Source organism: Anarhichas minor, unplaced genomic scaffold (genome assembly GCF_050575085.1).
Source record: "Anarhichas minor isolate MPS153535 unplaced genomic scaffold, ASM5057508v1 ptg000058l, whole genome shotgun sequence".
Lineage (NCBI taxonomy): Eukaryota > Metazoa > Chordata > Actinopteri > Perciformes > Anarhichadidae > Anarhichas > Anarhichas minor.
The window spans coordinates 14229745-14255250 of record NW_027466504.1 but is presented as its reverse complement, the minus strand read 5'-3'; the positions used below and the strand labels follow the sequence as shown (position 1 = coordinate 14255250).

The window sequence follows — 25506 nt, the reverse complement described above, 5'->3', positions numbered from 1 at the left end:
GTTGTTTAATGCAAGACGATGCTTTGTAAAGGACTTGTCACTATAGCTGTGAAATGAATGTAATGGAGTAGAAGTAAAAAGTAGCATGAGATGGAAATAATACTGCAAGTAGCCCAAAGTACTACAACTGAGTGAATTTACAATTTCAACCCCTGCATGAAACATAGATCATGCTCACTCAGAGTGTAATGTAATGTATTATGTAGAGTGGCCACTTTCAGAGTTTGTATTTAATGTTTATATTATATAATGTATAATATTTAGTATTGATTGTTATTATTTGTCTAATAATTATTAGTATTATTATTGTTGTTATTACTAAGTTAATTGTATGTTTTGTAATAAAAATGTATCTGCAATGTCTATTTTGTTGGATAAATGCAGTGGGACAAAAAAGTATAATAAATATATAAAGTATGTTCAATTCTCAAGAAATGTACCTTTTTTAATTTAAGGAAATGTACTAAAAAAACAATTTCCGATTAAAATAGTGATTACCATGACTTTACTTCTGTCACTTATGATAAATCAACTGACTTTCTGGCGATCAATTTTCTGGAAAAAACAAAAACCTGCAAAAAAACAAAGTACAACAGCTCTCTCTCGTGGTAAGAGCAACTTATTACAGGGCGCGCACTTAGTCCCCCGGCACACTAGGTGTCTCTGTCCGATATCCGGGGCATTGACACGGGCGAGGTGTTTCCTCTACTGTCTGAGCTGGTCTCCTTTGTTTTCTGTCTCAGAAACCGGAGTGTGTAAACACGACGGAGCAGATCCGGAGAGAGGAGCTGCCGCTGCCGCTTGCCGCTGCAGGACGGCTCATGTTTCCTCAATTTATTTAATAACCGTGAATGGGAAAGCTCGCGTAAACGTCCCGTTGCTGACTCTGTAGCCCAGCAGGGCAAGGTCCCGGAAGAAAAGCGGGTTATTTCCTTGTGAGGAGGACGGAGGCGAACCATGGCGGCGGCGACCGTTGCGGAGGCTGATCCGGCGGCGAGCGAAGGCGGCACCGGTTTCACTGGCGTCCAGGACTGGGACTGGGATGAGTCTCAGCTGCGGAAATATTCGTTCCCAACACAGCCCATTCCCAGGCTGTCTCATACGGATCCCAGAGCAGAGATGCTCATCAACAACGAGGTAAACCCACTTCATTAGATGCTGAACGTGTAAACACCTTTATAAGAACGTACAAAGGTAGACCTGCACCACTAACCCTGTTTTACATCAGTAATGCAATGTAGTAATGTAGTGCAATGTAATGCAGTAATGCAATGTAGTAATGTAGTGCAATGTAATGTAGTAATGCAATGTAGTAATGCAATGTAGTAATGTAGTGCAATGTAATGTAGTGCAATGTAATGTAGTAATGCAATGTAGTAATGTAGTAATGCAATGTAGTAATGTAGTGCAATGTAATGTAGTAATGCAATGTAGCGCCATACGGAGCTCCAGACTGCGGCTCCACACACTTCCCTTGTTGCAGATTGATTGATTGATTGATGGGTGGATGTCGTGATATTATTGGCTGAAATTACTTGGTACTAGTTTACGCAAGCACACGTCATAGTTAGTTTTACAAGAAATAATGGTGGTTGGATTTTTATATAAAAAGTACGAAGAAAATTATGTATTTATTAGATTATTTTTGTTGCTTTATTTTTTTTTAATAGGTGCATAATAGGACGATGTGATCTAAAAGGATTAGAAAGTAATTGTAGAGATTTGACACATTGATGAAATCATCTTTCAAGCAAATATTAGTGACAGTAAATGATGCCCCAAAGTAAGTGACAAGAGAAAGGCACTTTTCACATTTGGTCATCTGCACATTAAAATAAGCCACCCAATGGTAAATGGTTTGTAAATGTGTGAACCTTTGCTCGCTATCAGTGAGCTTTTTATAGTTTGGGGAATGAAAGCATAATAAAACTACAAAACCCATTGGAATTCAAGTCCAAGGGTAATTCAACCAGCGATGCCACGTTAAGGTTGTTTGCATTGGACATCTGGTTGAAAACACCTGCGGACATCATTGTGGCTGACTCAGAAACACATCATGCTATAGAGAGCAGTCAGCAGCAGTTTTTTTCAACCCTTTGATTCTCACCTCTTTGGTGAAACAGCTGTTTAGGTTTATGTGTAAAGCATGATTCAGCACTAACCTTTTGTATGGACGACATAATTACATTTCTGAGTGGTATTTGTCTAAAGCGGGGAACAAGCTTTATTCACTTCCTTAAAGCCGTCGAGCAGGCCTACAATAGATCATTGTTTTTTGTTCAGTGTCAATGCCAGCTGGAACGTTTCCCATAAGGTTTACCTGTTCAACATAGACAATAGCCTTTACAGGAATCTCCTGAAGGGGCATGTCATCGTGCACATGACTCACGTATAGAAGTGCATGACTTCTTTATGACTTCTTTTAGGGTGGCAATTCACTCCACCCTAAAAGGTTCTGATGAATATCTAGAAGTGGACTGTTGTTACTTAAAGCTCACATTCGCCTTGTACATTTTGTAGCTACTGATAAACTATTATCTATTTTCTTCATTTTTCATTTTCATTAATGAGACAAAATCATAGTTTGTGTTTGTCGTGATGAGGAAATCCCACGAGTGATGCTTTCTGATGTTAGTGGTTCTTGAGAAATTGGAAACATCCAGGAGTTCATTTGAGTGTGTCTCATCCAGATGTGCAAAATGATATGTTAACATAGCATGACATGTTAAGGAAAGGAATATTCATTCCAAGTGATTTCAAAAGCTAAATATAAATGTCTCGTCCATGCTGGCTCATTATAAGATATAAACTATATATAAACATCCCTGTTAAAACAGTCAACCCTGGGGTCACATAAGTCATGTTCCTGAAAACCTGCACGTCTGAGTAATGATGCTAAGATACACTTTTATTATTAAAGACAACCAACACATTGTTTAGCTGTTCGGGACCGCAGACTCGCGCTCCCTGGCGAAAGTGAAACCGAGAGCTGATGCAGAGCATGGGGGTGCAGATAGAGAGAGCGCGAGAGAGGGAGGCAACGGGAGCGCGCCCAGCGGTCTACGTTCAGTTAGTCACGTAGTCCTCGGAGCTCCGTGTGTCCAAAGCCATAAACCGCTCTATCGAATTGCTGCGCGGGCGTGTGTCTGGATTTATGTTCCCTTTTTTTGCAGCAAAGGTTAACACCAAATATAAACACCAGTATTTTCGAGATGTTGTGTTGAAAATCACTGACGCAAACAAGATGATGTACAGTAATGCGTAACGTGTTTTTTTTACTTTAAAAAAAAAAAGTCTTAATAAAATGTTAAAGAACAAATGAAAAACGAGTTCACCTGTTTTATGTACTACATTAACGATAGTCTGATATGTGATAAAATTAAACTATTAATTGCAGTTTTATGCAGCTACTGTAGATTAAGAAACAAAATCCTTACATCCTATAATCATGATAGTAGATCATTAGGAACAGTCACTTTAAATGTAGTATATGGACAACCAGTAGCATAACCCTTTTAGCAGTCTTGCAGTGATTATCTAATAACGCATTGATCTATGGAGATTTGCTTGTTCTTGCAAGTGCACAGGCTCGTTCTATTGAATTAAATAAATATCAGTTTTTGTGATGTGACTGCATTGAAATGTTCTCCGTCTGTTTTCAGGAACCGGTGGTGTTGACGGACACAAACCTTGTGTATCCAGCTCTTAAATGGGACATTGCATACCTCCGGGAGAACATTGGGAACGGGGACTTCTCTGTTTACACGGCAGAAAAGCACAAATTCCTCTACTATGATGAGAAAAAAATGGCTAATTTTGAGAACTTTGTCCCCAAGTCTCAACGGATGGAAATGAAATTCTCTGAATTTGTGGATAAAATGCATATAACGGAGGAAATGGGTGGAGAGGAGAGGTAAGACGTATTTCTAAGGTTATTTTAAGTTGGAACAGGAATATGATGTAAGTTATGTTTATGTCAACCCTGTCTGGGCTGATGCATGATCTAAACAAAGTCCTCTCTTGGAAACTTAATCAGTCTGCAGGTGTGTTACACAGCGAAGGGAGTTTTCTCTCGTGAAATGTTATTGTGCACAGGAAGGAGGAGCAAAGGACTAAGCACTAACACAGGAGAATCTGGGGAGAAGCGTATTACTGGGACCTGACACACACACACACACACACACACACACACACACACACACACACACACACACACACACACGGATCACTTAATAAAGTGAAGTCACTGTTTGACTCACTGACGCTCACAGGGGCTCTCTATGGATTTTGCTGTCCACTTCCTTCAATATCATATTGTTCTTCGTGGGCTAAAGGAGTTGTAGTCCCCTGAACTAGAAGTACACTGTAAACCTATAACCAAGTGAAGACGTATAAAAATAAATAAAAAAGAGCTGCTTTGGGTAAAACAAGGTGGCTCATACATGTTGCACGTCTCTTTTCTCGTGCATTTCAAGGGTTTATCTGCAGCAGACCCTGAACGACACAGTAGGGAAGAAGATTGTTGTTGACTTCCTCGGTTTCAACTGGAACTGGATCAACAAGCAGCAAGCCAAGAGAAACTGGGGACAACTGACGTCCAACCTGCTGCTGATAGGCATGGAGGGTGAGGGCTCTCACAGGAGTCGTCCACTGTGAAAAGGGATTCACAGTTTCTGCTGTATGATGTTGTCCTTGGTGTTTGTCACACTTCACATTTCCTGTTAATGTTCTGTCGCCACAGGCAATGTGACACCAGCACATTACGACGAGCAGCAGAACTTCTTTGCACAGATTAAAGGCCATAAGAGATGCATCCTCTTTCCTCCAGACCAGTTTGAGTGTCTCTATCCATATCCTGTGCACCACCCCTGCGACAGACAGAGCCAAGTAAGCCACAGATGGGTAGAAGTCCATTGTGATTTAGCTCTGTTATCTTCATCTATAGTGGTAGAGATAGTTCACACCAACGCTCTCAAAGGGAGACGGACATCATACAATTATGTCTACGCATTTAAAATGACTGTGAGGAACTTTTAACTGGTTATGAAACGATAGAATACTGACGCCTCTTCGTGACGTACAAAGTAAACGAGACCGTCTGGTACTTTGAAACACTACCATTTCTGTCCACAGGGACCGCCAAAATCAACACAAAATGAAAGTTCCTTGTAGTAACTTTAAATACAGTTATTATAAAGATGAATGTGTTAAGATTACTTGAAATATGGACATGCATAAACACTGGAAAAACTGGCACATTATTCTGAATTAACTTATTTTAAAACAAATGTCAGAATAGTAGGAAGCAATTCATGTCTTGTACATCTAATACAGTTGGATGCACATGGTTCAGTATGTTAATGTTTTGTAATGAATCCATATTTTTCATTCTATAGGTTGATTTTGATAACCCTGATTATGAGAAGTTTCCCGATTTTAAAAATATTGCTGGTTATGAGGCTGTTGTGGGCCCAGGAGATGTGCTCTACATCCCCATGTATTGGTAAGAAGCACTTCTGTTTGGCATTTCTAGAGAAATTCTGTATTACAGCCAGAGTTTGATGAAGAGTTTAGCTATTGATGTATTTTTCTTCTTTCCTCAGGTGGCATCACATTGAATCACTGTTAAACGGTGGAGTGACGATCACTGTAAACTTCTGGTACAAAGTATGCACATTTGAGTCTTCACAGCCGTTATTTGAACATCTGTGTTGTCTTTGCCCCTACATGTTTCTTCATGTTCACTAACCTTTTTTTTCGACTCATTCGATCAGGGCGCCTCCACACCCAGAAAGATCGAGTACCCGCTGAAAGCTCATCAGAAGGTGGCCATCATGAGAAATATTGAGAAAATGCTGGGAGAAGCACTTGGAGACCCACATGAGGTAAAAAAAAACACTTACTTTTATATCCTCTTCACAAATACAAACTTTTTCCTATCATCAGTTGCGTAAGTCACACGTGAATGTCACTCTGCCGCTTTCTAGAACATTAAATCAGATTTAGGTCACCTGTTCCACGGAATCCCCGGGGCATGCTGACCCCCCCCCCAGCAACCCAATTACTGTGAATATTTATGGCGTACCTGATTTAGCACAAAGGAAAGATAAATGCAGACTGGGACAATGAGTGAAACAATATGTCTGACACTATGAAGTAGCTTAATCCTAACCAAGAGTCCTTTTGTGTTTCTGTAGGTTGGACCTTTACTGAAAACCATGATCAAGGGGCGATACGAGCAGGATCTCAGTTAGAGCCCCGATCTTAAAACTCTTGTTTGTTTGACTGCTTCTGAAACGGGTTTGCCGTGTGAAAGTGAGACTGCTCTGCGTGCGTAACGCACGTTCTGATGTCGGAGCTACGCGTCACTGCACGGCAATGAGCGGCCATATTGAAACCATTCTGCTTCAGTCGTCTCCAAAGTGCCAGGGTCATTGCAAATACATCGATCAGAGAAGAAACATCTGACTAACTCACGGGAATCCGCCCTGCTTGAAGAAGTGTTTTTTTTAAATCTTTTGTCTTTGAGAATACGGCCCGATTTGGCTTTAGTCCAGATGTATTTATGTGAATTAGTGTTCTCTCGACATAATTCAAGCTAATGTGTATTTGGGTGCATTTGCTCACCCGGCAGAAGTTGTCTGAGATCGGTACCTTTTGGAATAACTATAACATTTTGACCACTAATGGATGAGGTAAGGGGTATTATACACACATCAGTTAAATACAGAACATGTCTTATACACGTGTAATAACGCAGCTGTGGGTTGATTACTAAGTGTGGAGTGATCATATTGTATTCTCCATCTTTATCACAACGACAGCTTTAAAACTGACGTGGTGCATACCTTTAAAGACGACCGGTCTTTTAAGTGTCTTTAATATATTTATCCGCGTAATCTGCGTCATCTCCACGCCTACCTACATGGTTTCAGGGGGTGATCAGCAAGAGTTTTTCTGTTGCAAAGAGGAAAGTCTAGGCATGGTATTAATCACAGAAGTACAGTCAATTAAATACTGCAATTAAATATGATCAAAAGTATGTGCGGGTGCTCATATAGCCAGCTGAAGGAAAATGTGACCTCTTGCAGCTAAATAGTTTTAACTGAGTGATGCTGCTTTGTGTTTATGTATGCTCTTGCTCGTTTGATTTGTTTGAAAATGAAAAGAGAAATAACTTTAAAAGGGGTTAAAGTTAACAGCTTCAATGATCGATTTATGTTAAATCAAGGGACTGAAGTAGCAGGGCCATCTGCTGGGATGTAGCTTATGTACCAGCTATCGCAACACAATGTACCATCTAGTGGTCAAGTTGTACAATGTTGTACATGAAATACAACTATTCAATACGCTGTATTAAATGCAGCCGATCTGAGATGAAGGGGCGATGAAATGTGTACACAAAAGTCTAATTCCAGATGGAAACCTGTACTCGCTCTTTTGATTAAAAATCCTCAGAAATGCAGTTACTTTCACTTAACATGCAGCCATATTTTGAAGACCTAAAAACTGAGAGCGACTTAAAAGTTGTCTGTCTCTGTGCAAGTTTACCGTGCTCTTCAGAAGGGTTGTAAAAATGTACATTAAACTAAAGGGGAGGATCATTTCACATGTTGTGCTGTATGCGTGCCAAGCCATCATACAAACCAGTGGGTGGGTTTGTTTGCATGCGTCATTGGATGCATCGGTGAGTGTCATAGGAATATCCAAGCACTTAATTCACCTGGGAATATACAGGTCTTATGATTACGGTTTAACTTTGATATCGTGCATATCTATTTCTATTCAAGTTGCACCATGATGGGACAGAGATACTTCCTCTGTAAAGAGCTTACCTGATGTAAGACCTCTTCTATTGTTAACCCTGTTTACTGCACGTGTGTGCCTCGCTTAGCATGGCACTAAATGTTGCAATGACTTGATTTTTTTTTATGGTCAAAATGTTTGTTTTCACTCTGGCCTTAAAGAGCTTTAAAGGTGGGATTGACAAGGGTTCATAGGAATAGAGGCATGTTTTTATCGATGGATGCCTGTTTGAACATAGAGTATGTGCTCTCCTTTATGCTCTGATTAAAGTCTGTTTGCAAAGTTCTACAGTACTGACTTCTGTGATGATTTCTTTATAATCAAGTCACTGAATCAAATATTGGGTGCTTTTGAACTAGTATCTTTAGGAACGCGAGTGAACAAATCAGAGAATACAATGCGAGTGATCTACAAAAATTAGTATTTATTTACTACAAATTGTGCGTCAGCTGTTTCTCAAAGCGCAGGGTTCAAACTAAACGGCTTCATCTAGTGATTACAGACAACATTGCTGCTGATAATCGGTAACATCTTTTCAACAGTTGATTGTGTTACACATACACTCTAAAAACTAGATTACCACCAATCAAAAACATTTGCTTTTAGTTCCAAAAAATAGATGCAAAAGGGGGAACACAAACAACAATATATATTTGTTGAAAAACAACAACCTGACCAACACATTTATCATAAAATACAACAAATAAGAATCCAATCATTAAAAAAAAAATTCCACAACCAACAATCACCAGCGAAGCACAATTCACAACACCAATGAGATGAAAGGAGTCGTGATAGAGGACCTCTTAGGGAACACATTTGTACAAACAGACCCTGAAAGCACACGATAAACACATGATGGGAAACTTTGCAAATCTAAACATCTATATCAAAAATAAAGAGAATGCTGTTGGAGTGAACTTCAAAAGCAGGTCCTCCCGCAGCATTTTCGCTAAACATTTAGGGAGCAACCACGGTCATCCACGTTATTATGCCAAAAGAACGAGTGCTGCAATGGTAGGTACTCTTGAGAAGTGAATTTGTTGTGCTGGAAAACGTATTACCAATGAATTCATTGATGGTTGGTTTTAAAATTGCTTCGACAAAAAGATCTCTCGGGTTGTAGCCACAGGCAAACAAATCTCACTTTTGGATAACATTTTAGTAACGTTGCATATTATCACTTACATTTCCTTTATTTGCACTAAAGGGTGTGATGGGAGATGATCTTGTGGATTTAACTGCAGCATATTTACTTGCTATGAGGACAGCTCAAGGTTGTGCTAATATGCCTCGAAAGCATAGAATCTCCTTCATTATTAAAAGTTATGTTTTCCATTTGAAAACCATTTTACAGCACAACAAATTGTCCAAATCACAAGGCTTGACCACACATCTTCACAGCACTGCATATCGGTATGATGTAAAAATAAATTGGTATGTACGTTAAAAAAAAGTAGTCGAGACTTGTAAAATGTCCAGAAGAATCTCTACAGCACCACAAGAACTTATTGACAGAAAGACCACAGATTCATCTCTACGTCATCGCGTCATGATTATGAATATATATATATATATATATATATCGTCTACTGGAAGTTAAAAGAAATATAAATTAAAAAAAAGAAAACGAAGACGTAAAACAGCCCCTGATGTTAGTGCAACATCAAACCTGCTGACATGGCAAAAAGTAGATTAGGTTAGGCCGTCACAACAACCTCACCAACATATCACACAATGTCAAAAGCTCCTCAAGCAACTGAAACACTTATTGAATGTTTTAACCAAGGCGTATAATGGTAACAATATTTAAAAATAAGCCACTCACACACTAATAAATATGTTCCTTTACTTGGAAAGAAATCTAACAAATTTAGGCCAAATTAACTAAATAAATAAAAAGAAGTGTAAACAATATTGTCAGTAGTTGCTCTTACACCGTTGTGCACGTCATCAATGGAACCTATACTTTCGCGCAGGCTTGACGTTGACATACGTCTTCTTCATGTCCTCTGCTTCGTCTTTCTTCACCAGCTGATACCGCTCTCCTTTTGTGGTTACCACCTGGTTACTGTGGTACCGAACCAGCTTCTTTGGAGGCTGTAAAAAATAAATCACACCAGAATGCAAGTTGTATTGCATTAAACATATAAAATGTGTATATATATATATATATATATATATATATATATATATATATATATATACTGTATGATATGGTTAGATAGTGAATAGGGAGTATAACTGACATCTTTGGGGGTGACAGGCCGGTGTGTTTTCTTATCCTCCTCCCTGTCCACCAGCATGTACCTGTGGAGATGAAACACAGTCATAAACATGGAAACTAAGAAGTGAGGCCAGCTCTGCTCTACACAGGATAATAGCAATCCTACTCACTTCTCGAGGATGCTCTCTTTAAGTTTTTGGTCTGCTCGTGGGGAAACACTCTTCCCGTGGTTTACCTGAGGCAACAGGACACCATCAAGTCAGACTACACCAGGTGACACGCACAGTGGCGGTGTGAGTTTGTGTAGCAGAGACTCACGTGATGAGGAGTGGGGCTGAGTTGGACGTCACCCTCTATGATAAGGCGCACGGCCTCCTCCATGTCTCCTTTGGCGATCGACAGGGCGCTGCGAGCCTGCGACAGACCGCACTTGGGAAACATCTCCAGCAGGTGCTGCTCCCGGGACTCCCGCTCAGACACTGGTGGCTGGACATAAACACACTTATATTAGCTCACATTTTGATGAATTTAAACTACGGGTATCAGCAGTAGGACACACAATGAGGATACGTTAAATTATAGTAATTCAAATGCTTCAAGAAAGGGAAGATGATGCGCTGCTGTATGCTGGAATGATTACCTTGGCGGTGGCGCCCTCTGTCTGTGTTTTAAGGCACTGTGCTTCTTCTCCCGGTGGTGGTTCACTGGGCAGGGGGGCGAGTTTCAGTGAATTGTCTTCTGTCCTTGCCTTGGGCTCAACGCTCTCTTCATCAGTTCAAAAGGAAACAAATCAGCACACTGTAGTGTAAATGTTAAGCTGATGATCTACATCTAAAATGAGTGGCACTGCCCAATAAAGCTTGTTTTGGCAACTAATTTAGTAACAAGACAATGAAGGCACCGTTTGGAAAGGGTAAGACTGCCACAGTAGGCTGCTGCATGCATTAGAAATAATAATATGTTTAAAAGCACTACCTGAGGTCCGAGCGATGGCCAGTTTTGAAGCCAGATTGAACATCATTTCACAGACCTTGACGCTGCAAAATGAAATAGTTTTTGTTGGTGTGATAACATTAAATAACAATCAGAACAGATGAAAACAAAAACAAAAAAACGTGTGTCTGTCTGTTTACCTGTCAATTTCGGCAAAGCCAGGTATGTAAGCTTCCAACATCTCTGCACAGACCTCCACGTCAAAGTTCTCCTCGACACTCTGCTGGGAGCCCAGGTCCTCCAGGACTCCGGTGATGTAGGACAGGAGAACCTCGTCCAGGGTGCTGCATCGAGAGGTACAAAAAGGAAAAAGAGGGCTACCTTCAAAAACGGAGAGAACTTTTACGTAAGGATGCAAACATGGCGGCGGGTTATTCACCTGAGGTCAGCATCAGGGATGTAAGCCTGGATAAATTCCTGCAGGGCACTGTGGATGATTTTGTGGAGGTCCATCGCGTTCTCCTGCTGTGCAGCAGAGGGAATAACAAGAGTCTGAGTGCTGGGTTTGCGAGGCCAGATGTAGCGTGCAGCAGTTACTACACACCTTAAACGGCCAAACAGCTCTCCACCGTGTACCAAACGCGGTAGCCTACCTCACCAGGTACTACACGGGCATGTTACAAAAGTATTTGTTACGAAAAGCTTCGGTTGTGCAAGCTCGCTGCTCGCTGCCGCATCTTCTGCTGTCGCGGGAGGTTGTTAGCACTAAGCGCGGGTGTCTGATAGCTCCTAACCCCCTGGTCGCTGACGCTTAATGCCGAACCAAGCTACGGTTTGTGCGTTAGAGCGACTTTTAATGGAGTCAAACTTACTGTGACAGGTGTTATGGGGACATGGAGCGCTGTGGTTTCCCCAGATGTGTTAGGGGGATGCTGGTCAGTGCGGAGGTATCCGTGCTACTTGTTAGCCCGCACGATTCAAAACATTGGCACGTCATTTCCTCTGGTTGTGTGCAGCGTGGCTGAACGCAGAATGTGTTGTGAGTGACTGTAGCTGCGTGTGGTGCACTTCTTTAGATGTTTAACATGGAGTTGAATGCATTAAAGCCTGCACCAGTGCAGCTGAGATTAGACACTGAAGCTTTTTTTTTTTTTTAGAGCTGAAACAATTAGTCGATTAATTTGCTAATAATGACTAATCTATCGACAGAATAAATGTCCTGCAGACCATTTCATTCAATACACTGTCTTGCAAAAATACCTGCATGACTACAGGAATTAACTGAAACATATACTGAGGGACTTTTTTGTATAGTTGTTGATCAACAAATGTTTTGATATTAATTAATAATTTGAGCCATTTTCAAGCAAAAATGCCCCAACTTTGCTTCTTCCTGCCCCTCCAATGTGAGGATTTTCTGTTTTCTATAGTTTCAAATTGAATATTTTTGGGTTTTGGGCAAGACAATCAATTAAATGACGTCACCGTTGGCTCTTTGAAGCAGTGATGGGTGTTTCTTATAATTTATACACCAAACAACTAATTTATTGATCTAGAAAATAGTTAACAGATTAATTGAATATACTTGCTGCTCTAAGTTACCTGGAAAAACATCTGTAAACTCTAAAGACTATAGACATGGGCTTAAAACCTCTTTCTCGTCGCCCTTTTTCAGTTTTATCCTCAACAAACTTACTAAAATTATTAAAAATAATGCTTATTATATAGCTAACACTTGTCTACATGATAAAAGCTGTTTGGTCAACAGTGTTTCATATGTCACAACATTGTTTAGAAGCTATACATTTTAAACAAGGCTTGGCGATAGAGAGAAACCAAATATCACAATATTTTAGACCAAATACTTCCCGGTATTGCGGCAATATTACAGGGTTGACTATTGGTGCTTTTACAAAATATTTACTCAAAGCATATTTGATAAATCATTAGTAATGTGGATATAATATAACTAAGTGGGTAGAGAGGCAAATAATAAACAAGCTGGAGCAATCTGGTAAGTTCAGAAAATTACGTCACTTAACTGTAAAGCAGCCTTTAAAACACTTGTGCCATATTATGATATTATGATATCCAAAATCAAAAAGACAATATCTCGTCAATTCTGATAATATTGATATATAGCTCAGCCCTAGTTTGAAGGCAACAAAAATATGTCAGTCAACTTTTAACCTATTCCTTATGTTTTAATGAAACAAACACCGTGAAATACAACAGGCTCAAACAAACAAGAAGGGACCTCTGCATTAATATGTGATTCCACAATAAATTTGACTGCTGCTCAATGAAAGCTGCATCAGAACCACATACGCTACTAATGGCTCTAATGTGTGGAGTCCAACAGCTGTTCAAGGTTATAAAACCCTTTTGCAAAACATTACAATCTATTTCATGCGTTCCAGCTGTCATCAAATATTAAACCTAGGCTTTTACAGCTAACATGTTTGATGTGAAACTTTCTGTGACCCACCTTCCCGACTCACTGTCTGAACACCGGTCAGTAAACATTCTACTCTCACTTGGACATTATCTGATATCTTTTGCCAGATCCATCCATAGTTGATGAACGAGGTGTTATCTGAGGCAGCATCAATGAAGTCATCAGATCCTGCTCTCGGTTGCCTACCGCCTGTGTTGGTATTATAGCAGATATGTACCTTTGAATCATTAATGCCCGTTCAATTGTTTCCCTTCTCCATTGGCAGCCTCTCTCGCCGGCTGTAGTATTTCATTGGGGGGAAATATGGTACACGCCGCTGATAAAACAAGCAAGAACAATCCTCGACTTGGCTGAACTCTGTTTCAACTCTGAGCTCATGGCTAGACAGGTGGGGCTGAGGTATCAGAGGAGAGCGCGTTAAATCTGCAGCAAAGGAGAGCATCTCGGTTTTCTCTTACACTGAGAGAAACCTGCAAACCACATAACACATACTCAGAAGCATCGATATACTGTAATATTATGTTCACACTTGTATTATAATCCTATACAGAGCCAAGCTTCAGGGAACGTTTGCTCACACTTATACATACAAAGCCAATTCTTAACCGCACTGTCACATTTAGCCCCAATCAATAATGAGTGATCCAAAAGCCACCCTGCTTCCTGTATATTCATGTTTTTCATCTCCACCAATGCAGAGTTCAGTGGTAAATATTTAACTAATTCTGACAAACCTACTAAAGCTGAAACAGGGTTCTTTTTTTCCTTCTTCTTCTTTTTAAAGTAAAATGTTTCCCAAACACAAGGTGGCAGCATTGAGTCATTAGTGACAGCAGGACCTCAACCACTGTTCACTCTGGACTCCTTCCAGTAGAAACAAAACTAAAGAGATTTACTGCGACTATCAGATCCACAATAGTTCATAGCATCTCTTGGGGATGAGAGACTGACTGAAATTTTCAAAACAGCCCCTTTTAATCTGTAACGCACCTTAACCTTAAAACACAGAGGTTGTGAGTGGAGTTCACCAACACACATTCTTGAGCATGAATTTAATCAGCTGGCATTATTTGATGTTTTTGTGGTTTTTCAGGGAACAACAAATAAGATGGCAACAGTCGTTAATGTTTGGTGATTTTCCATGATTTCTCAATGTCTTTTTTTTTTTTAGCAAGGACTCCAGATCTTTGTGCATGCAGTGGTTGAGCAGTCCATGCGTTTGTGTGAGTGAGTGAGAGAGAGAGAGAGAGAGAGACACGCATGCATTTACTGACTGACTGTACCGCAGCATCCTCCGCCAGTGATGCACTTATCCAATACAATTTTAAATGAGTGCATAGCAACACATTGCAAAAGAGAACATTTCTGATTTTAATTCTCGAAGATGAATTTAGGACAAACAATTCTCCGGTGAATTTAGCCTCACTTAAAAGATAGAACCACTTAATGATAACGGTGAAAGTATTCTTTCGGGCGGTTTGTCTTGGTCACAACTCGTCAAACTGTATTACCTGAAACTAACATTCTGAGAGACGCCCAGGCATTCAGCTGTACAATCATTGTATAACATATAAACAGACACATAAGTCAAATTAATATATATCATATACCTTCAATATAGGTGCACATATTGCACCTATAGCCTCAAGCAATGTAGATAATACAAATTACCTTTCAGGGAGGCTCAAACAATGCCTAGAATAGTTGAGTTAAAACGGTGTGACAGAACTTCCCTGTGATTGTTTTGTGCTTCTGTTTGACAGTAAAACAGATAATAAAATATATTCTTATAAAATGTATTTCATGTTAGTTTGAAATAGACAGCTTTCGTTTGTCCAAAGCACATATACGAAGGCAAACTCATTTGAAAATGAATGCATTTCTTCTTGTTTCCGGCATAAGAACAGAAGACTGTTCTACAAATGTCTAAGATGTATTTGATTCAAGAATGGAAGAAATCATTAAAAAACTTATAAACTCATACATTACACATTGATAAGTATAGTGGAGGACAAGCCTTAAAATGTGCTAATGGTATGTTTACACATTTCCGTTCCTGTATGCCAGGGTACAATCAAGCATGTCATGCAACAATGTCGAGGCAGGGCACATAATGTGGATATTGTACTGGTGGCACAGATTTCCATTTTCACACAGACAATGGGGACTGGGGGTTGGCTTGGGGGATGTCTGAGCGCAAAAAAAAGATCACAATTCTCATCAGAGTCACCCAAACACTGAATGATTTACTGCCAAATTAATTACCCTTTACCCAACTTTAGACAATAATGCTCGGAGCTGTCTGTCTGAACAGTATTATTCTATTAACGTTCGATTTGCAGTTCAGCCAGAGTGACTTCATATTTAGATTTTATTGTATTTTCTTAGTGAATGTGTAGCTTTGCATCCACAATAGAAAGGCACAGACGTATCTGATCATTTCAGTTGAATCACCTGAGATGGGACCCGCACATTATTTAAAGAGAGAATTTATTACAAATTTTAAACACTTAACATATCTTTCTAAAGCATTACAAAAGGTGCATTTACAGAGTGAATTGAAGCACAGTACAGTTTAATTAATTAAAACTTTTACAATATAAGGCCTCCTTTACAATCATAACCCATCTTCAAATCAAATTAAAGACTTATTAATCATTTCACCTCTCCGCTTGTGCTTAAAGGTTGTGTGATTCAAAGCGTTATTGTCTCGATTAGTACAGTACAGTTAATACAGTATTAGCAACATTTGTGAAATCAAAGTTGGCACGTTGTTAATTAAATTTTACCCGTATACTTTTTTTTATTCATAAAGAGCTGCAGGTTAGTGATTTGAAGGGACTTGGTGCATGGGCATGAGATTAGCTGGCTGGTGGTCCAGGGGCGCGGCTGACCTGATCCAGATCCGGGCCACCTGTGTAGGCTAGCCTGCCCTCCCGTCTGCCTCCCGTACTGTCTCCAGGAAGTTGTCACCAGGCAGCACGTTACCACTTCTCCCCTCCACTTCAACTTTCAAGAGGGCAGGGTTAGGCAGGACGTGTAGACCATGAAGCCTGCATCGATTTGTCTCGAATCAAATTGAACAATATATTTAATGCAGAAAAAAATAGAAGCATATACAGTGGATGGATATTTAGATACATCTATAAAAGTAAACAATGTAAGATGTTGGCTATTTTAATTGCAGGTTTGCAGTAAAAAGAAAAGGTTTTGTAAGGCATAATAAGGCACAACAGATGGGGGGCAATAAGTAGGGTGACTCAAAACACAGCTAGCTTAGGTTCATCTCAGGAAATAGGTTGGTCTCCCTTGTCTTGGTCTGCGTGTCTCTGTTCAGCAGTCGATAGGTTAACCTGCCCGTGGCATCCATCTTGTGTGGCCGCCCTCGCATTACCATTGATCTGAAGGAAATAAAGAGCACACGTGCTATTATATACAGCCCAGAAAAACACCCTCTCACGGTGATGGAGTGAACAGGCCAAATGTATGAAATATTGCCCCTCCGACATATTCTGTCTTCCTGTCAATAGTGCAGCCTTTGCCCACAACCTGGATCAATAGGGACTTATCTTTTCATGATAACACATAACGATGTTGTCTGTTGTCTTTTTGTGGTATTGGAGTTCTAATTCTATTCCTCCGCCTTTTTAAATCATCCACACTGATATGTATATCTGGGCATGCCTCTATAACGATCTCTCGTTTTTTCCTTTGTTTCAATGCTAAAGAAATAGAATTGGCGCGGGCCTGCTAGTCGGAGACATGGCAGTTACAAATTTACATGTTGGTTTTCTGGACATTTCTCTGAAGCTTTTGGGGGTCTCTCATGTGTGAGACTGCTCAGCGGAGAGAAGACACCCCTCTGTAAAAACATCTGTTGTGGAAATGGCTGTCAGACTCCCTTTTGTGGGCTCCGTCTCTTCTTTTCGCAGAGATTGTCATTTGTTTTGATCATTTATGTGGGTGAAAGCATAATGATAAAAAAAATCTGGAGAATGTACCCAAGCAGTTGAGCAGTCTACAGTTGCACTGTTTTTTTTTTTTGTTTCTTTTGTCAAGGAAAGGAAGATTCCTCTCTCTTTAGTGGCTTCGTGGTCGGCACATTGAGGCATGTCATGAAACTATGTTATTTCATGTAAAACTAAACAACAAAACGCTGCGAGTGATATGAGAAAGTGTTGAGAAATGTTTCGCAATTAAACATTTCAGTAAGCATACATTTCCTGTACATTAGTGTACAATGGCAAGCTGCTTAAAGACGATAACTAAAACTACTCCTTAATTATTCATGATGTGGTGATTGTTATCATGTATGGAAGAAGCCACTGGAAAAGAGAAATTGTCATTGTTTCTTTTAGTTCAGAGTGATTTCATTGTGGAAAAATGCAATTCCTCTTTGCACTAAAACTGCACTCCTTTATTCTGTCTGTTTTTTACAAGTGAATGAAGGAGTTGGTTTAATTTAAAACAAAGTAAACGAGTACAATAGCATTTATAGAAAGTGATAAGTGATAAGTATAAAAGGTTGCTGTCTTGGCTATTGAAATTTATTGCCAGCAAAAGCTTTGTGTTATGACTTTCTTTCAGAAAGGCCCAGGGTGAGGTGACGCCACTGTTCTCCGCCTACACAGGAAGTGTTTTCAGAGTACCTGTCCAGTAGTGCCACAAGGCACATCACCTCTATGTACACCCAGGTCGGCTGCCATTTGTCTCAGTCGGTCAAGATGCTCTTTCAGCTAATTCCCTCTCGCTGCTCAACAGTATTATCCACTTGAAGCATAAAACAAATTCATTCTAAATAATGCATTACTTTGTATATCATTATTAAGATACATTTCAGACAAGCACAGTTTTAATAACAGATTGTATTTCCACGTTTGTATGTTTTTCCGTGTTTTCGAGGCCTTAGACAGCAGAAAAATCACTGCTTTGTTGAATGATTGGCGCTAATTAAGGAATTTGTGTAATTGCATTGTGACAGCTTGCTAATCCAGCCAGAGCTGAATCTATCTGGCAGTAACAAGTAAAACATCTAGACATGTAACTTTGACAACGTCTTCTTATATCATTGTTAGAAAACAGTTCTGTGTGGACATACTGTGTTTCCTGTGAGCCCCAAGAGCCTGCTCTGATATGTTTTCACGAGTTTCCAAGCACAGCATCAATTTTCTTCCATGTTAGACATGAGGCTTTTTCTTAGTTTACACGCTGGCTGAAACCAGAATGCCACATGGGTTTACAGTGTGAATCCTGATGTTATATCTTAGAGTAATGTCAATGATGTGTCTTATTGTAGGTACCATATTCTGTTTTTCTTCATAAAAAAATGTAACTAAATAAATGAAATATGTTTTTTATTTAAAATAGTTTTTCATTAATTTGAAAAAAATTGAGCTAATTCTGTATAAAATAATCTAAACATTGTGTATGCGACCTGGTTTAAAAGGTGTAAAAGATATTTACATGTATATGATCCATAACAGCGAGATCCCTGCATGATTTAACAGGACGCCCGTTTGTGATTCTCCTGCAGAGCAGGTGAGTGTTTGAGCGGAGTGACACCTCATAAACTAGCTGATAACCTGTTCCTGTGTCTTCTTATCTGTCTTCCAGACAATCCCTGGTCCCTGAGCACGTTGTCGTTTCCCCTCAGGCCCATTATCGGATCCCCTCTGCAGGCTCCAAGCAGCTGCAGTTATTATGGAAGACTTGCCTTTTATAGCCCCATGATGTTTGTGACAACACCAGCGTTTATGAGTGAGTACATTTTGTCTTGTGTGTCTCGTTTCCTTTTTTTTTTTTTTGGACTGAGAAGCTTTCCCCTAATTTTCTCTCTTTTTTCCTCATCAACTAACATCTGATAAATCCTTATTAAATTCCTTAAGAATTTACAACACATCTGACACGTCCGTTTTTTGGTAAACAACTAGAGAAATAGAAACAAATTAAATTCATCAGTGGCTAATATTGCTGTTCTGAAAAGAGTGAATACTATAATAAAAAGAAAAAGGTAAATAAAAGCCTATTGAAGAATTTAATGCTGAATTTAATGTTGAGGTTATTTACAAATATGGTATCATTAATCAGCCATTTTCAATCGTGTTTCAGCACTGATCGGTCCCTCGCACTATCTGTGGGAAACGTGTTATCTCCCTCTGCCATTCATGTACACATTTAATGGATTCCAAGTCTCTGGGATCAATCTTTTGGCCACCAGAGGAGCATAACTAATGGCAACATTAGAATGGCTTTGTGAGAGGGACTGGCCGGATGCGGGTTAACCAAGCAGGAAATAATCTAGGATTTTATATCCTGCATGAATGGCCATAGGATATGCATAAATTAATCCCCCCCCCCCCCCCCCCCCCCCACACCCCAAATTTTAGCAGTGAGGTTATCTTTTAACAGTTTCAGAGGGACAGGCGGTTTGTTTGGCTGATTATTTTTTTCTTGAAGGGGGGTTAGTTTTCTCCCCGCATGCACACATTTGGAATTTCTTGGCAGATAATGACCGTCATCTTAATGCTCAGCCCGGGTCAGACTATCTATTCTGTCTCTGACCGCAGGTCTAGACGGCCTTCCTGTGGAAAGCCTTTTTCCCTTCCTTTTAAAGACCCACTTCTATTTTTCTGTTGTGCCCAAACAAGGATTTTATAAAATGGGTGACATCGCCACACAAGCTGTCTGCCGAATCCCCCTTAATTAAAGTGACGTTTAAAGCCTTCCTCAGACACTAATAAACCCCCTCTCCATTAAGATCCTCCTAATTACTGTGTGCAAAGGAAAGGGGGACACACACAGACAGACAGTGTGGAGGTAAGCCTGCTGGCATTTGGCCCCATAAGCTGAGCGCCACACAAAAGAAAATGTCCCCTGGGTTACCCATCCTACAAGAGAGAGTCCTATTTTTTTTCCGACCTCTCTCCCCCTCTCGTTGTTTTCTTCTTTATGAATGAAAGTATATGACATGTGGGGCTGAGAGTGTCCATTCATGGAGCTGGTGGAATGTGTGAATACGGGGCTTTGAATGAGGCATGAATCACAGCCACCTGATTAGTCATTAAGTAGTCTTTTGACGTTACCATTGTTTAAATGTGCATGGTGGAAGTGAGAGTGCTGTCATCTATGAACACCCGTTCAGTCAAGTGAGGCTGATTAGAAAAGATAGATATTTAGTGAAAACTGAGAGATGCAGGAAATCAGAACGCATTAGTTATCAATCATTTCTCCTGGTGAAACGTTGGTAACAGCTGACAAATTAAAAAACATTATTCTGTTTTTAAAAATAAATCTTACTGTTGTATTTTAGTCCCATGTTAGTCCCACACAGCTTTACAGTGGCTTCAATTGATGCGGACAAGAGAATCTCATATTGTTACACGTCACACTGAGCTACAAGTACAAGTACAGTCACTACAGCTTCGGTGGCAGAGGCCTGCCCAGAAAGGTTAAACGTGTTTGGTTCATGTCCTGGTCTGCAGATTAATGACATTAACGAAGTTTCCATTAGTCGTGCAACTGGGGGAGACATGGGCGTCCATGCGGAAAGCCACATGACCGAGGCAGAGATAAGAGAAAATGAAATACGTCTGCGTGGAGACAGGAGGGGCCAGGAAGTGCCACTCCAAATTAGCCGCAGGCCCGGTTTGTTGTTACTTCATTAACCCAACAGCCCCGGGAAAAATAAAAGGAGGGGTCACAACCTTAAGCAACGGGGAGGCCTGAAATCTGCAAAGAGAGGCTACTTCTTTGGCTGGATGCAACTATTGACACAATACAGACGAGTGTTTAGTAGGGAAAGTCATCATTTAGAGGAAAGTCCAGTCAATATCATTGTTACATTTTTTTGTGTTTTCCCTCAAACAAGTGTGTTTGCATTAGTACTTAATATTTGATAATTAAGTTATATTTGCTACAGTGTCAATGACCAACAAGTTTCATGAAATTCAACATTTAATGCTACTCAGTTCAGCCTTGTGGCATATAGCGACCCGTTTCTTTACAATGCCCTGACAGGTCGTTGCAAAAGAGATAAAACAATCATTCAATCTGTCAGACTCATCTTTTACTTCTTTTAAAAATGTTAAATATTAAAAATGTACACATTGTAAACATTGTATTTAAGTTAACTTACCTTTAAATTACACTATCCAATCTGTCTGTGAATACAATGACATCATCTCTCTGATTCAGATCTGACAGCACGTGGGTGTAAAAAGTCTTAGTCAGTGAACCAGCTTTTAGTGCATGAGTCACTCGAAAACACGTATCCAACGCTAGACAATAGCATCAATAGCTGTTCTACAAATAAGAATAACATAGGGTAAACCGGGGTCATCCATGTTGTACTTGTGCTGTGTTTGTTGCTCTCTAACATTTGGTGGTGGTGTACTTCAAAACAAAGAGTCGAGTTGTATAATGCCGTCCTTGTTGTTGTAAGGCGAGCTGCGCGGTGGCTCTTTATTTGCAGGCAGCGACTTTATTAGAGTCTATGGTTACAGACCCTTGGAAGGAGGGCTATTGTATTCTCACCCCTCCTCTGGCAAACATGCCTCTGCTGCTCTCTTGCTTTCTACACTCTTCATAACAAACAGGCCCGATGGATTCTGCTGAGTGTCAGTAAAAATCTGAAGTTATCGGTATTGCTTTAAGAAATCTTACATATTCATTACTTTACATCCATACTCAATGTTTATTTCTTAAAAAGTCAACTCATTTCGTACTACCTAATGTCTAGTTTTTTTCCATCTCTCTCTCTCTGACACACACACACACACACACACACACACACACACACACACACACACACACACACACACACACACACACACACCTACTCAGCAACGTGGATCAGCAGCAGCTGACTTGGCTTGAAACTCTGTCACAGGTAGACAGAGGCAGGGTCCAGCGAGTGTCTACTGAGGCCGCCGACACATGTGCCTGCTTGATTTCACCTGGTAACTGAGCATGTAGTATTTACTTCTCGGCTGAAATGCAATCAGGGACCGGTAGCTGGCAAGGAAGCAATGAGCCTACGATTAGGTGCAGCTTTTTTCCCTTCTCAAAAAGTAAGGAAGAGCTAGAGTTGAAAAACTGGGAAGGGGGAAATGTTTTGTAATAGTTTAGCAACTCACGCAAAACTGTATCAACGTATGTATCACCTTATAATACATATTACATTAATACTAAAGCAGTGGTTATAATAACATTTTAAGCTTACGGTGTAGCTCAAACTATAAAGAAAACGGCTTTGTGCAAGATGATTGAATGTAGAATGAAATGCATTAATATGAGCTGTTTCATTGCTGACCACCAGAGCCTTGTGAATTCCTGGTGGCAGACGTAGTAGTGACACTGCTGAGGTTCCTACGGTAGAGTGCTCCCCTGTGCGCGTATAAACATTAACATCCTCGAGACAAGAGTCACCTCTCTAATCTGGCTGAAGAAGTGTGTGGAGAGGCTCTTTATCCCGCCCTGCTTTAGCCGGTTGCTCACAGAAGAGCCATTTACCTCCACTAATGGAGAGTGAGTCTTTCACCGGGGCCTGTTTGCCTCTCAGCCCTCTGAAAGAAACTTCGCCAGAGAGGAGACATTAAGAAAACCAGTTAATCTGGAGCATTCTGTCTGTGTCTACCCAGGGAGTGGACCGAGCTCCTTGGTGCCTTCTCAAGAGGCTTCTCCTCACAGCAACTATAGAAGTGTTACATCAGCACTTTACTCAGTCGCTCTGATGAAGACAAAGTGGTGAAACAAATGAGTGGTTAGCCTTTTTGGTCATTGTTTAATGTTTATTGAGTTTGAAGGCTTTAAAAATATGTTTCTGATTTAAAAAAAAAAAAAAAAAGAACCACACAACATTCACCATTTATTGTGTCCTATCTTAGCACCCTTCAAATTTTGGAAAAGTCAAGTACTGAAGTTACATGATGACCAAGCAGCTCCGTGAGGCTCTACTTAGGCAAAGTGCTTTAAGTTAAATGCTAACATCATGGTAAATGTTCACAATGACACTGCTAACATGTTGGTGGTTTTGCAGGTATAATGTTAACCATCTTAATTTGGAGTGTTAGGATGCTAAAACTTGCTAATTAACGCTAAACAGAAAGTACAGCTAATGCTGAATGTCATGAAATAAGTTTTGCAGTACAAATATAGACCTAATGATGGCGCTGCATGAAAAGTTGAGGGATCATCAGCGTTTGTCCTGAGGGGAACATGAACATGAAAGGCATGAATGTCCCAAATAGGGGTGTCGCGATATACTGGTATTGGCAATAACCATGATATTTAGAAATTAAATATTTATATCATGTTAATAATACATGTATGATAATATTGTATTAGTAATCCAGCACCTTTAAAATTATTTTATGGTTTCAGACTCTCTCCCCACCTCCCTACACTTGTATTTTGAGTTTAATTATTTGGCCAAAAATGTGACAAAACGCACAACAAACAAAGAATTTGACTGAATTATATATATATATATATATATATATATATATGTATATATTTTTTATTTTTTCTCCAATTTTCTATAGATATCGAGATAATATTGTGTCGGGAATTCTTAAAGCCCAATTGTGTGGTGAAAATCTGATATGGGTGTGAATGGGTGAATGACATGTAGTGTAAAAAAGCGATTTAAATGGTCAGAAGACTAGAAAAGTACAAGTCCATTTATCAAAGTTTTGCAAGAACGCACAAAATACAGATGCCGTACTAAACAAAAACAAACGAAGAACAAAACAAATTTGTTCTCTTTTACTTCTGTGGTGTTTAATTCTCACTCTAGCCTATATAGAGAGAGCAAATTATTGATTTTACAGCAGTGGGTAACTCTCTGAATCAGGCAATAAAGACTCACTCTCCCCTAAAAAGAGCTGAGAACACAGTTGTCCCAGAAGGAACAGAAGCCCTACTACAATCACAACCAAGTCACTGTTAACTTACCTTTGTTTGTGAAAGTGGAGGCTTTTAACCCCCAGACACTCCGTCTTTACCTATCGTTTATGGAGCAATTCTACTGTGTCAGGAGTGCTGGAACAAGGTCACCAGTGGCTGCCACCAGAGTGACCTGTTGTTAAAGATGGGACAAATAAACACAGGAAGAACTCTGGAGATTGGGGCTAATCAGGGAGCCACAATGGCAGGTTGGCTGGCAGGTTAGGATGAGCAGGAAAGAAAAGGTGTGCAGGGTGGGTGTTGGAGATCAGATGAGGGAATGGGAAAAGCATTTTAATGAAATTGGGCATTGCAACAAGATGTCAGAAATGCACACACAAATGTGGCCACAGAGGCATGCATGTACAACAAAGACACGCACACTCGCTTGTGTTTCAGTGAGTACGACAGATGCCGTATGGACCGTTGTATTCTCAGCTGTAAAAGAGGGCCCTGAGGGTCTCTGCTGTCTGACAGTACACCAGGGATCAGCTGTGACACAGTGACACCAATCCCCTCATGTCACACACAATGCTGTCCGAACACCACCGTGTCTGTGTGAGGGTGTATAAATGTGCGTTGTGGGGTTTCGTCATGTCAAATATACTGCAGCAGATGTATTCATGTCAGTGGTATGACATTGTCTTGTCCACCTTTATGCACCTTCACAGTTCAACGTGTCTGCCACACTGATATCCCTTTTTTTCATTGCTTCAAAATGAGTTTAAAAAAAAAAAATAAACGCATCAAAAGTACTGCTGGTTGTTTTATAGTTTGCCAGGTTTTATACTGCCTTGTTAGTGTCTGTTCAAACAGAGGGGTAGCTGGGATGTGCTGTGTGTTGTACTGCTCACGTTTGGCCAGTTGAGGCCATGCTTTCCTCAGGGTAAGCAGAGTCTGACTCCAGCCTCAACATATACTGTCACTTTGGCCCACTTCTCTCCTTACAGCTGTATGTATGGGCCATGCGATTGGAAGCATATCCAATCATCTTGCATTCTATACACTTTGGGCAGCAGTGGAAAGTAAAAAAAGTATGTATAATTTCTTGTACAGAGTATTTTTTACTGAGTATTACCAGTGTGTATGTGTCTTTTCTTTTACTCCATTACATTTCACTTGTTTTTTTTTCTCCTCT

At 40.1% G+C, this 25506-nt stretch overlaps 2 protein-coding genes across 6 annotated transcripts; one reads left to right on the top strand and one right to left on the bottom strand.

Annotated features, from left to right (window-relative positions):
- The first annotated feature begins 746 nt into the window (after positions 1 to 746).
- Positions 747 to 8096, top strand: hif1an (hypoxia inducible factor 1 subunit alpha inhibitor). 2 transcript variants are annotated; one of them, XR_012947533.1, is made up of 8 exons: positions 747 to 1137; positions 3663 to 3913; positions 4476 to 4624; positions 4742 to 4887; positions 5397 to 5503; positions 5604 to 5660; positions 5775 to 5885; positions 6198 to 8096. XR_012947533.1 is itself a non-coding variant. In XM_076076838.1 (8 exons), the coding sequence occupies exons 1-8, from the start codon at positions 958 to 960 to the stop codon at positions 6252 to 6254; spliced, it is 1065 nt and encodes a 354-aa protein (XP_075932953.1). In that variant the 5' UTR covers positions 747 to 957; the 3' UTR covers positions 6255 to 8096. The 2 variants fall into 2 exon arrangements, 1 of the variants encoding a protein (XP_075932953.1); XM_076076838.1 differs by having other exon boundaries at positions 5604 to 5667.
- Positions 8097 to 8210: 114 nt separating this feature from the next.
- Positions 8211 to 11976, bottom strand: cuedc2 (CUE domain containing 2). Of its 4 annotated transcripts, none has more exons than XM_076076840.1 (9): positions 11839 to 11976; positions 11406 to 11491; positions 11167 to 11310; positions 11009 to 11070; positions 10674 to 10798; positions 10352 to 10519; positions 10204 to 10268; positions 10056 to 10116; positions 8211 to 9906 (listed from the first exon to the last, which is right to left on the bottom strand). In XM_076076840.1, exons 2-9 carry the CDS (start codon positions 11477 to 11479, stop codon positions 9760 to 9762), a joined length of 846 nt encoding a protein of 281 aa, XP_075932955.1. In that variant the 5' UTR covers positions 11480 to 11491; positions 11839 to 11976; the 3' UTR covers positions 8211 to 9759. The 4 variants fall into 4 exon arrangements, with proteins under 4 accessions (XP_075932955.1, XP_075932956.1, XP_075932957.1 ...); XM_076076841.1 differs by having other exon boundaries at positions 11406 to 11488; XM_076076842.1 differs by lacking the exon at positions 11839 to 11976 and adding an exon at positions 11571 to 11791.
- Between the last annotated feature and the right edge of the window lie 13530 nt (positions 11977 to 25506).